Raw genomic sequence first — 13,545 nt, forward strand, 5'->3', positions numbered from 1 at the left:
AATGAGTAAAAGTAATACTTTTCGTCTCAGTTTTAGCATGTAAAAACGTATCAACCAGTTATGCTATGGTTTTGGTATAATATCATAACTGGTTAAGGGGATTTTACAAGCTAAAATAATTTTGGTCTCATGAGACAAAAATTATTTTGTGACTTGTTTTACTCATTTCTTCAAAACTACACAACCTTAGTTAGTAACAATTATTTGAAGGGAAGCTTTCCACTATCATTATCTTCAAACCCTGTAAGTTTAATGTAAATCTGTGGACATTTTGAAAAAGTAGCCGAATCCTTTAAAGGAACTCGAGCGAAGCACCATTAAAAAAAAAACCAGTATCGTACGTGTTAAAAAAAAATAAAAAAAGATTGCTGCAAATTGAAAGCTGTAGTTCAAGTACAAATCGTTTGTATTCCTTAATTTGTAGATATTTTTACGAGGATCTGGGTCACATCTGCTCTTGTTCACGAGTGATGGTGTTTGAACTTTGCCGTCTGTGTTGGTTGCTAAAACGTAAAGTACCCAAGACTTAAAGGCACTGGACACCTTTGGTATTGTCCACTTGGTGCATGCATAAAAAACAAATCCGTGAAAATTTGCCTCAGTTTTGGTCATCGAAGTTGCAAAGAGAACAATGAAAGAAAAAACACAATTGTTGCCCAAATTTGTGTGCTTCCAGATGCCTTAAAAAGACTTCAGGCCTCAAAGCTTTTATAATTTGAGTGAGAAATCACTTCTTCTTTTTTAACACCCAAAACCTATGTTACTTCAGAGGGAGCCGTTTCACACAATGTATTAGTATCAACATCTCTCCCTTGCTTTTTACCAAGTAAGTTTGTATGCTAACAATTATTTTGAGAAATTTGTAGTGTCCAGTGTCTTTAAGACCAGATGGTCACTTTGTGAGCGATGGAAAGTGAGCCTGGCATAAATCCGCACAAATGAGTAGTATCTGCCAAGTCGTGCTTCTATCTATATTTGCAAAAGTCCACAACCTCCTTTAGATCAGTCAATAAACGAGGCTCACAACATCTTAAAGTAATACTGCGCAGGCCTAGACATCTTAACGTTGACGTTTAAGAGTGTACTGAGACGAGCTCGTGTGTCTTGCAGCTCGAGCTCCGGATATTGGTTTTTACTACATCTTTGAGTTTCCTCCCTGGCCCATCAATAGACACTGTGATGGGTAGCGGATGTCACATCACTGAATGTTGCTCTAAATTGCCTTAGCGTTTGATACATTGTTACTACTTCAGAAGTGAATAACGCTTGGACCATGGACTTTGCAACATCAGTTCAATACTGATGAGGAGGAAAACAAAGTTCTGTAATTGGGAAAGTGTAGACTGTCAGTTCGTGTCTGAGCAAACCGACCGCGGGAAGATATCATATTGCCATAATGGTTACTGATTGATCTTTTAGTTTGATCATAGAGCTATGGTTTGATCATGCATTCGCTCACGTACATGTAAGTTAGTCCAAAGAAACACCCACGCCGTTGTTTAAAAGCACGACAACTACAGAGACAGCTCGACCTATAGGTGGACAACAGGCAAGATGGGTGCCATAGTTGTTTCAACTGAGGACATCTGCATGGACTTGACTTTGAATTACTCCCATGACGAGGAAGCGGCAACGTGGCTTCTGTATTATCCGGCGGACCGGGTCATTGTCCCCTTCGTAATGTCCACGGTCATGGCCTTCGGCTTACTGACCAACCTAGCCTTCTTGCTTGTCGTGGTTCGCGTGCATCGAATGCGGACGGCTACCAACCACTACCTAGTGCAGATCGCTCTCTCAGATATGGCGTTTCTCATCTTCGGAGCTGGTGCCAGGATCATGTACTTCAGAGCCTCACCGGTGTCGTCAGATCATAGGATGGCCGGAGCAGCAGGTTGCATTGTTATCCCATTCTTGAACTCCATGGCATATTTTGCATCTTTATTCTTCACGGCTCTGGTGACGCGAGAGAAATACCTCGCCGTTTGTAGGCCACTGGAACACCGCATGCTGCGAGGTCGTCCCCGCATTATCAGGCTAACCTTATCCGTGTGGTGTGTTGCGGTCTTGATTTCGGCCACCTTGATACCTGCGTCTTATCTCTTCGAGCCCTTCTGCATCAAATGGCCGGACTCATGGTCCACCAAGACCAACCTCCCTGACATCGCAGCAACTTGCGAACCACTCTCACGAAACTGGGTATGGTATAACAACTCCATGCAAACTGTTCCCTTCTTCCTCACCATGTTCTTGACCATCACCATGTGCATCACCATCCTCAGAAACCCACACTTTCGGGTCGCACCAGCCCAGGACGGAAAGCACCTCGGCCCGGCCACCGCCCGTAAGATTCGCACTCGCCATCAAATCACACTCATGCTGGTGGTGAACGGGTTGGTTTGCTTTAGCCTACTCGCTCCCTTCGAGTGCTCGTCCATTGCAGCCTGGCTACGGACCCTTGTTCCTCATCCCTTGCTAAGCGATGACCAATTTAATCTGAGCACACAAATAGTGAGGATCCTAGCGTACCTCCAAGCAGCCATCAACCCTATTGTGTACTACATTGTACATCCAAGCTACCGAAGCGCCTTCTTCGAGTTATTCAAGAGGTCCAAAAGACTTGATCCTAACGGGAAAACCCAATCGACACAGTTCTGTAATACTGTTGCTTGATAATGTGACCAAGATAAAGGAAGCGACGATGGAGAATCTCATCTTAAACATTCTTGTAGACTAGAAGAGCCAATGCGTGGATAGTTGCTGGCTCAATTGTACATACGCATGTAAAAAACGTTACCTTTCGTAAGAGAAACCGCCACTGTCTTTAAGTCAAAGTAAAATAAAACATCTGTATTTTGAGACAAATTTACAGCGGAACACGTCAGTTCTAAAAGGATGCAACTCAAATACAATACCGGCCAAGATGCTTGGACCACGTGACGAAATGTCCCCGACAATAAACATTAAAACATGGCTCAATACAATTCAAAATGCCGGGCAAGATACTTGGACCACGTGACCAAATGTCACTGACATAAACATAACAAATCGCTCAAATAATATCACTTAACACTGCCGGCCAAAATGCTTGGACCACGTGACAAAATGTCACTGACAATAAACATAACCTTTTGGTTAAAACCAAAAAAGAAAGACAATTATGTTTGAATGCTGAAAATTGTGCATTGATTTTCACTGTTTCTCCTGACTCACACAACTGATTATTTAGCCCAAATTTACGAAGGTTTGTTGTTTCTATATAAAGCTCATCACACCAAAACATGAAACACTGTATGTAAGTGTATGACAACTCGTCCGTCGGACGGCCATCCATCGAGATGTCCGAATCGTCGAGTTGTCCGAACGGTCGAGTTGTCCAACCGCGAGTAGTCCGAACGGTCGAGTTGTCCGACGGACGAGTTGTCTGAACTCCCTGTGAGTATAAATGTCAACTCTTATGTACAATACATTATACCTTTAAGTAAAGTACATTTAAAGCCAAGTTCAAACCGTGACGGCTGGGTCCTAAATGTCACGAATTCTATCCTCAACTTGTTTGTCTTCTTCAAGAGTCAGTCAATGCAATTTCCCTGCTCATGAAATTAATGTGTATCAACCTGTACTTAGAACGGCATGATTGTTTGCTTGGGAGGGTAGCCATGGTTCTGAAAACTCTCACCAATGATTGATGATGAAATAAGAGATCATTCCCTGAATAAAAAGATACTGCACGAAGCCGCAACTAAAGGTTTGTGTGTCTCATTATAGTAATTATCTATGTATGTGGTAATGGGTACTTGTTTTCTACACGTTATGAGGACCGAGGACAAAATAGAGACAAAGAATTTGCATAATGGGAATTTGAAGAGAGGGATGTTCTGAATGGAAATGTTTATGATAGTCTACGGGATGGCGTTAAAGGCACTGGACACTATTGGTAATCACTCAAAATAATTGTTCGCATAAAAACTTGTGAGAAATGGCTCCCTCTGGAATAACGTAGTTTTTGAGAAAGGGGTAATTTTTCATTCACACTATTGCTAATAGTCAAAGACCAATCTTCTCACTTGGTGTATCTAAACATATGCATAAAATAACAAACCTGTGAAAATTTGAGCTCAATTTAATGGAAGAAAAAACAGCCTTGTCACACAAAGTGCTTTCAGATGCTTGATTTCGAGACCTCCAAATCTAATTCTGAGGTCTCGAAAGTTACTTCTTTCTCGAAGACTACGTTAGTCGTAGAGGGAGCCGTTTCTGACAACGTGTTTATAAGCTATCAATAGCACCGCATTACTGGTTACCAAAGTAAGTTTTTTGCTAATAATTATTTTGAGTAATTACCAATAGTGTCCATAAAGGCCTTTAAAAGACCTCAGACCTGGAGCATTTTCAGGCATCTGACACACATTTAAGTAAAACAATTCACATGTTGACGGCGAGGGCGCACTGCTATATGTCTCGTTTGCTAGTTTGTGCGATATGATCAACGGGACTTGAATTGAGTCTATGAAGACGCCTGCTTCAAACCTTTGCCCTGTCCATTACACTACACAAACAACAGACCTTGTAAGAGATGTGTGGATGTTCAAACAAATAAAACGTCATGGGCTGCCGACAACTCTAACTTTTACAGCCTGTCTCAACAAACCAATTAGAGATTTTGCAGTCTAGAGGAACATCCATTCATGGGTCCAGCATGTTTGTTTCCTTGGGTTGGGACACACTTCAGAGTCCACGACAAATTCACCAGTTAAACAACACTTAATATAAAAGATGATCAATGGAGTAAGCCGACCACAGCAACATTTGAGAATAAAAACTGCAGAGGGCAAGAAAGGGCAACGACAATCAGTTCAAAATACCCAGCATCTCATCTACCATCTACGAGCAATCTTTTTCTCCAAGAACACTGAAATTATGGAATAATCTGCAACAATCCCTCTTAGATTCCAAATCCCACCAAATCTTCAAAAGTAATAATATTCACAATCTATAGGCCTAAACAACAACAACAACAACAACAAACCGAACTAGACAATGCTCTCCTGACCTCCTTGTTAAAGTAACATTACAGGATTGGTTTTGCTAACAAAAAGTTGCTAGCAGTGTAAGCACTTTATGTAATCCACCATATACATAAACTGACAAACATGTAGAAGTTTGAGATCGATCGGCCATCTGGGTCACGAGAGAATAGTGAAAAACCGATTACAAATTTTACATTGCACCGATGGCAAAACAAAAATGAATAAAACGCTCACTGAGCGATAAACTCCAAACGCGAAATTAGATTACTTATTTCTCATCAAATATGCAATTTTTGACAGAATTATTTCAAGGGATGTTTGATACTATCTTCATCATTAGACCGTGTAAGTTTTATGTAAATCTGTGATCTTCACGATTTTTGTTTCTTACCAATTCTGTAACGTTCCTTTAAGTTCCGCAGCGGAAGTTTTAGGAGGAAAACCTACAAAGTCCCAATTACCAAGCATAACCACTGAAGTCTGTTTCCACGATGAGAGATCATTAACCTAAACCCGTACTTACAAAGTCCAATAGCATTGAACCAAAACAACTTCCATAGTGGTATTCTGTTTTTGACCAGCAAAGAGATGCACTTTTTTTTATGATCCGTGTATATTGACAAAAAACAAGCGGTTGTTTAAATTTATGAGAACTCCCTGTCTTCATAATGAGGGCTTGGTAACCGGGCAACACTATTTTACTAGTCGTTCGCAAGCTGTAAAAAGCTTTTGCACACTGCACTCGTGTTGCTTCAAAAGGTTTGGGTACTTTTTGTACGGCACAAAACACAATGTCCACATTAAAGTTACACGATTTGGAGATAATGATGGTAAACAAGAGTCCTTAAAATATAACTTGCTGAGGTGCTGTAGTTTTTGAGAAATTAGTAAAATAATGACACGAAAATAATTTCAGCACGGTAAACAACGGATTTATGCTACTCTCTTGAGAACATTGCTCTGTGGTTTGCGGGTTTTTTTCTTCTTCAAAATCTTGACAGCCAATGGAGCCGAAACTTCTACAGGTAAATAATATTACAAATATCTCCATTCACAGTGAGTAGAGATTCACGTAATGACCAATAGTGTGTTGGTCAACAAACACAATTTTTCACTACGGTCGTCAAGTATTATAGAACTGCAGCCATGCAGCTGAATGTGTTTACAAAATAGACGCCTATTCTTAAATCGAAGTTTGTTTCTGCGCAAAGAGACAAAGTAATAGTCTGGTGACTTTCGCAGACTCTTTGCTTTATTTACCCACAGACACAGGGTTGCTGATGGTAAACTTCCTGTATAAATAAGAGTTCATTCAAATGTCCATTATGCCAACCATCAATTATAGTACCTTTTACGCAAAAGTGACGTACAGAACCTTTTACTCGCAATGTTTGATATCCTGAAAAGTAAACTAAGAAAACTAGGCCAACACCATCATAATCAAACTAAAATACTAGTCCCATAACAAAATTTAACAAACCAATTATTAGGGAGGGTACACGTTCGGTAATTGTCAAAGACCAGTCTTCTCACTTGGTGTATCCCATCATGTGCATAAAATAACAAAACCTGTGAAAATGTGGGCTCAATCGGTCATCGAAGTTGCGAGAAAATGACGAAAGAAAAAACACCCTTGTTGGACGAATTTGTGTGCCTTCAAAATAGGAATAAAATACTTCTAGCTAGAAGTCTTTTATTATTTAAGTGAGAAATTACCTCTTTCTCAAAAACTACATTACTTCAGAGGGAGTCGTTTCCCACAATGTGTTATACTATCAACAGCTCTCCAATGCTCGTTACAAAGTCAGTTTTTAAGTTAATATTTGCTTTGAGTAATTACCAAACGTGTACCCTCCCTTTAACTTATGTGTAATAACTGCGGTGAATACGAGCATATTCCTACGAATTTCTCATTCAACACCTTTGAGTCACACAATTTGTCACATTCAAAAATATGATAACCGATCAATCATTTATGAGCTAGCTGTTCTTGTGCAAAGAGAAGCGAGTACCGTATTTCCCGAGTCGGCACAATTAGTAATAAGTACCACATTCGCCCGAAGGGAAATAATGGGCAAGGGAAAGTTTCTTGGCCCCAAAAGCTTTCAAATAGTAATTTTCTTATTTACATTCACAAGCTGCACGAACCTACCGTGCAATAGTGTGGGTGAAAATCATATACGAAGTATTTAATACGAAGCTTATGTGGTTTACCCAATTGTGTCGTCACGGGAAAGGCAATAATGCATTTGCTTCTCTCCGCACAGGAGTTTGGGGAAACAGCTAATTTTTTCCGAAAGCAAGCTAAACAAGTGATTTTTTTTAAATGAAAAGTACAACATTGTTTCACAGTTGTGTCAAATAAAACATTAAGTTTGGTGTTCAAGACTGATTGGACCCAACTATGAAAAAAGAGAAAACAAATTGAGTGTATGTTCAATGTAGGCTTCTCTCTTGACTTAAAAATTATTTAAGACAAAAAATGTGGACTTTTTGACGCTTGGTGGCAGCAGACATACCAAGTAAAATTGCAGACGTAAAGAACCCTACAAGTTGACGATTGTGTTCAAAACACCGTAAATACTTATTTGATATTACTTTTCTGGTAAGGGATTCGCAGAACTTTGCATGCGTTTCTTCAATTATTTTTTTTCCCCACCGAGAGTAAACAATAGACCCTTCCCATGAAATATGTAAATTGCACATAGCGCTTGCGCACTAACGTTTTGGTTGGCAAAATGAGGGAACATCGCGCTGTTTTGTACACGGCTAATGGGTGCGTGACGCAGACCCGATTGCGCGTCTGCTTTAGTGCACAACACAACTCTATGGTGTTTGCCAACCAACAGGGTCTGTACATAGATATAAAATAGAATAACAAGATCGGCCGCGCGTACATACGCGGGTTCTGGCATGGGGGCTGCCATTGCCTATCTCCCGTGTACATTTTCTGTGCGTTGCCGTCAGCACGTGACTTGTTGCCGTCAGCACGTAACATTTAGCGCGTCAAAGGCCTATCTCCCGTGTTCATTTTCGCGCGTCGCCTTTCGAACGTGAATTTTTTACCGCGTCCATGGCGAACAACATTTTTTTCTACACAGGCAATGGCGCGTATGTACGCGCGGCCGATCTAGTTATTTAATTCTATATCTATGGGTCTGTACGCATGCGTGAATGTAATTAGCATATTTCATGGGAAGGGTCCATTGCTCGGCCTTCAAGCTGAAATGATCTCTCGAACAATACAGCCGTGAGAGAAGTCTCGTTGTTCGTTTTAGCAATTAAGGGTCTTGCAAAATCCTGCTGAATACATTATTGTTACTGTCAGCCCTGATAAAAAGCTGAGCCATTTAACGTACTTGAGTTTGAGTCATGTTCTTGACATTTACAATCAATTCCAATACAAAAATCCAACTTATTAAAGGCACTCGACACAAGACCAGTATTCTCACTTGGTGTATTCCAACATGCACAAAATCACAAATCTGTGAAAATTTGAACTCAATTGGCCATCAAAGTTGCAAGAGAATAACAATTTGTGTACTTTCAGATGCCGAAAAAAGGCTTCAGACCTGAAGTCTTTTAAAGACATTGGACACTATTGGTAATTGTCTAAGACCAGTCTTCTCACTTGGTGTAACTCAACATATGCATAAAATAACAAACCTGTGAAAATTTGAGCTCAATCGGTCGTCGAAGTTGCGAGATAATAATGAAAGAAAAAACACCCTTGTCAAACGAAGTTGTGTGCTTTCAGATGCTTAATTTCGAGACCTCAAATTCTAAACTTGAGGTCTCGAAATCAAATTCATGGAAAATTACTTCTTTCTCGAAAATTACGTTACTTCGGAGGGAGCCGTTTCTCACAATGTTTTATACTATCAACCTCTCCCCATTACTCGTGACCAAGTAAGGTTTAATGCTAATAATTATTTTGAGTAACTACCAGGGCTGTATGCTTCGTTTTTGAAAGGGCACGGGCACCAAGGCATATTCTTTTTGGTAAAGGGCACCCTATGATGAAACTGCAAATTTGTACTGGAGCATTTTAAGGGCACCAAGGCAATGTCCAGGGGACACGGAGGCAATCGCCTTCGTTGCCTCCGTGAAGTATCAGGCCTGAACTACCAATAGTGTCCACTGCCTTTAATATTTGAGTAAGAAATTACCTCTTTCTCAAAAAGTGTACGTTACTTCAGAGGGAGTCGCTTCTCACAATGTTTTATACTACCAACCTCTCCCCATTACTCGCGTCACCAAGTAAGGTTTTATGCTTATCATAATTTAGAGTAATTACCAATAGTGTCTAGTGCCTTTACATACCATCCTAACTTATCTGTGCGCTCTAATAACAGTTAATTTTAAATCACAATACCCAAAAGATTAATTACAAAGATCCACAGCACATGTAATTTATTTAAAGCTGGACTGAACGTTTGAAATACAGACATCGAAGCGACAAACCAAACATTCTATAAACACATAAAAAAAACTATTTATAAACCCTACCGATAAAAAAAAAGTTGCCTATTTTGTTTACCAATTCAACCCCATCAATAAAACAATCCCCCAACAACCTTTCCTTGCATTTATGAGTATATGGTCTGTTTATTGGTCATTATTATGACATTGGGATATAGAAACACTAGCGACATGTATTGCAGCTATACGCAAGAATGTGTCACCCTCTTCTGCATATCAATGAAGTAACAGGTACGTGGTGTGTATAGTGTCATGCAAGAGCGTTTTCTCACACTGAGTGTTTCTCGCAGGCGCAATCAAGTAGCATCACATCTTGGGTGTGCCGGTGTCATCTTCAAGCTTCCATGTCAATATTGTGATGTAAGATATTGATATGAAACACAACTGCTTGGACTGCTGAGTAGGAATGTAGTCATTGTGTCAAGTTTGCATTTTGGATAACTCGATCGTTCAAGGATGGATGATACTTCTTTAAACTGTACTGGGGATGACGTGTGGGATTATAGCAATTTCTCGAGCCCACCGTCTGACTTGTTTTACAGTTACACCGATGCCGTGATTATCTCCATCGTCAACCCTTGCATCCTTGCATTTGGTCTCTTCGGTAACTTTGCCTTTCTGTTCGTTATGGCCAGTGTCCCTCGAATGTGGACGGTCACCAACATGTACCTCATCAACATGGCGGTGGCTGATATAATGTTCTTAACCGTCGCTGTGTCGGTTAAACTTGCCCATTACAACGCTAGCCCAGTCAGTGCCGATAAATCGACACTTGGTCACACCGGTTCCGTCGTCACCTTCGTCTTGCTGGACCTCAGTTATTTCGCCTCGGTGTTTCTGGTCACCCTGGTCTCGTTCGAGAAATTCTACGCCGTGTGCCGCCCCGTTCAGCACCGGTTGATGAGTGGTAAGAAGCGCACTGCAAAGTTCGTTGTCGGGGCGTGGCTCCTCGCCCTGGCGTTCTCCTTGATCTTACTCCCAGCATGGGTAGTGTACATGGATATATGCATTGTGTGGCCGGAACAAGAGGAGTATCAAACTTTACCCGGAGTTATCGGAGTTATTGATTCGATTAACGACTGGTATGCGAGTTTCCACAACTTGGTCCAGACGATCCCGTTCCTGCTTGCGTTGATTATCAATCTAGTCATCTACATTAAGATCATCCTCCGATTGGGCAACCGGGTGGGCACCGTTGGGGTTGAACCGAACGCTCGCAACGCTCGACGGCAGAAGGTTCGCAATCAAGTCGCCTTCATGTTGGTTGTCAACGGTGTTGTGTTCTTCGTGTGCCTGGCACCATTTCAGGTAACATCTTTCGCCCTGACTATGTCCGACTTAATTGGCTCCTACAACTTAACTTCTGAGCAGATCAACACAGTTCTATGGGTTGGTCGGATCTTCACGTATGTTAACTCAGTGTTGAACCCTTTGATATACAGTGCGACTAACCCAAGGTACAGACAAGCTTACATTGAAGCTTTCACATGCTCAAGATATCGGCAAGGCAAAACGGATAGCAGCAATGACGTAACATTAACAGCCACCTTTCAGCAGTAAACTAAGGCCTGACTTAAGCCCACATCAATGCCTGACTTAAGCCCACATCAAGGCCTGACTTAAGCTCACATCAAGGCCTGACTTAGGCCCACATCAGGGCCAAACAGGGCCCACATAAGAGCCCTTAAGCCATATCAGGCCCACATCTTTCATGTGGACTTGGCTGCTACAAAGAGGCTAACTACTGCTAAAACAAACTTATTGACAAAGCTCTGAGCACAGGCTGATTGATGCAAAAACGCTAAGAAGGTTTCGCCATACGATGGAAAGCACAAGTGTGTAACAATACTTTTGTGCTGTGGTCATCCATTTTTATTATTAATTTGTACAATCGCTCGTTGTCATTCAATATTTGTTATTACATTTCCTCTTCGGGAAAGAAATGTTCATTTGTAAATGTTTGTTTATAATCTGATAAAGAAATGTTGAATGTAAATGCTTCTTTACAATATGGGAAAGACATTTTAAATGTAAATGTTTCTTTACAAAGTGTTCGGTTAACATAACAGTTAAAGTTTCAGCGAGGGATAAACTATAGCAATCCCACAGTTTTTCAGATGGTCTATAGATTACATCTCACTATTTCAGGGGCTGACCCATGAATATTTGCAAGGGTGTGGTCAGATGTGTCAAATAACTACACGACAGACTGGCGATCGTTTGGGTACGAGTCAATATGACAGCGGACCAGTCTATGCTTAAAAAAACAATCTAGCGGGTAAACGACATTGCCTTGGCCACTCAGGCTAAAAAGTATATGTTTCTCAAGCGTGTTCTCTTAGAAGTCAGAGAAAGATACATGCATTTCTACGCGACAGGCTATTTAGATTCGTTTGTGTACGAGTCAATGAGACAGCGGACCAGTCTATGTTAAAAAAAAACAATCCAGCGGGTAAACGACCTTGCCATGGCTACTCAAACTTTGAAATTTTCTCAAGCAAAATGTTTTTTTTTTTCTTGATAGAAGTATGGAAAGTACATTTGGATTGAATTGAATTGAACTGAAGAGTTGCAGCTTGCGCTACTGCCACAAAATGGTACGCCCATCAACTTTTTGTCGATCCGTAGTTTTCCTAAAGGGCACGTTCTTGGTTTTCTGTGCAGCCAGTTTGCAAAATAACGTAAATGGCAGCATTACGTTTGCGTTAAAGTGCGATGGTTCCTATAAGATATCATACAAGTTACTTATTAAAGCCATTGGACATTTTCTGAACAGAACACAAAATTAAATCACAGATTTACAAATAACTTACAGGGTTTACAGAAGGTAATGGTGAAAGACTTCCCATGAAATATTATTCCATGAAATTATTTTTCTTTTTGAGAAAACATTAAAACAATTATCAATTCTCGATATCGGGAATGACACGGCGAGTTGGTCTTTGAAAAGCGTTTGTAACCGTTTGGTCTAAAACGCATATGGTTAGAAAGATGTTTAAAAAGTAGAATACAAACGCTTTTCAAAGACTAACTCGACCGATCCAAGGCAACGTGTTCCTTTAAATTTAATAGATATTCACTGGTTGGTTGATTGATATGCTTGTTTTTAAATGGCAAATAGTAGTAAATAAATGAACACACATTATGTACTAATCCTAAAGTTTCAAAGATCTCTATTAATTATTCGTTTAATAAATTAATTAGTTATTTGTAAAATAATTGTTCACGACTCTCTCTCCTGACGATGACTATAGAGCAAGCGAAACGTTGAGACAAATTTTAAGAACTCACTCCGCGGAAGTGAAGTTTATAGCCCCTCGATCAACTAAAGCTTTAGTAGTCTCGGCCGATTTTCTACCTGCCACCCAGGGCCCAATTTCATTGAGCTGCTTAAGCAACAAAAATTGCTTAGGCAAAAAAATCCTTGCTTAGTAAAATCAGATTACCGGCCAAGACTCCACTCAATTGTTATGCTAAGTAAACAACAGCTAAATACCAGTCACAAGCAATGTATATGGCATGAAATGTTGGCCAGTAACATGTGTAAAATAAGTGAGCTATTTTCGTGCTTTTTTTTTTGCTTAAGCAGCTCTATAATTGGGCCCTGGTATAGCAGTTAAAAAACAGGACAGTTCTTTTCAGAATTGGCAACCATGTTAGGCATACAATCCCATAGACTCTACTCTAATTTTGTTAGAGCAAGACACAATGCCCATGCGATTTGTGTGAATTTCATGTAAACTTAAAAATATTCAGCCTTGATTTGATAATATGAATACATTCCTGGATAACATCTAGCGTTGCTAAGAAACATAACAATGTAAACCACTTCTTATTATTGGGTCGTCACGTTTCTGTGCGGAGAATAAAAACAGCCCATAAAACAGATTCACAGCAATGTTTCGTTAAAGGCACCGAATTGTCAAAGACTAGTATTCTCACTTGGTGTATCCAAGCATAAGCATAAAATAACAAACCTGTGCCAATTTGGACTCAACTGGTTACCGAAGTTGAAAAATATAAATGAAAGAAAAAA

The 13,545-nt window shown here is 40.2% G+C and overlaps 2 protein-coding genes across 2 annotated transcripts; both read left to right on the top strand.

Annotated features, from left to right (window-relative positions):
• Positions 1-1,554: 1,554 nt before the first annotated feature.
• LOC139935852 (neuromedin-U receptor 2-like) lies at positions 1,555-2,670 on the top strand. The gene has a single exon (XM_071930451.1). It carries the CDS (start codon positions 1,555-1,557, stop codon positions 2,668-2,670), a length of 1,116 nt encoding a protein of 371 aa, XP_071786552.1.
• Positions 2,671-9,894: 7,224 nt separating this feature from the next.
• LOC139936352 (somatostatin receptor type 2-like) lies at positions 9,895-11,261 on the top strand. The gene has a single exon (XM_071931154.1). The coding sequence runs from the start codon at positions 9,966-9,968 to the stop codon at positions 11,067-11,069; it is 1,104 nt and encodes a 367-aa protein (XP_071787255.1). The 5' UTR covers positions 9,895-9,965; the 3' UTR covers positions 11,070-11,261.
• The last annotated feature ends 2,284 nt before the right edge of the window (positions 11,262-13,545 follow it).

The sequence above is a fragment of the Asterias amurensis genome, chromosome 4 (genome assembly GCF_032118995.1).
Source record: "Asterias amurensis chromosome 4, ASM3211899v1".
NCBI classification, from domain to species: Eukaryota; Metazoa; Echinodermata; class Asteroidea; order Forcipulatida; family Asteriidae; genus Asterias; species Asterias amurensis.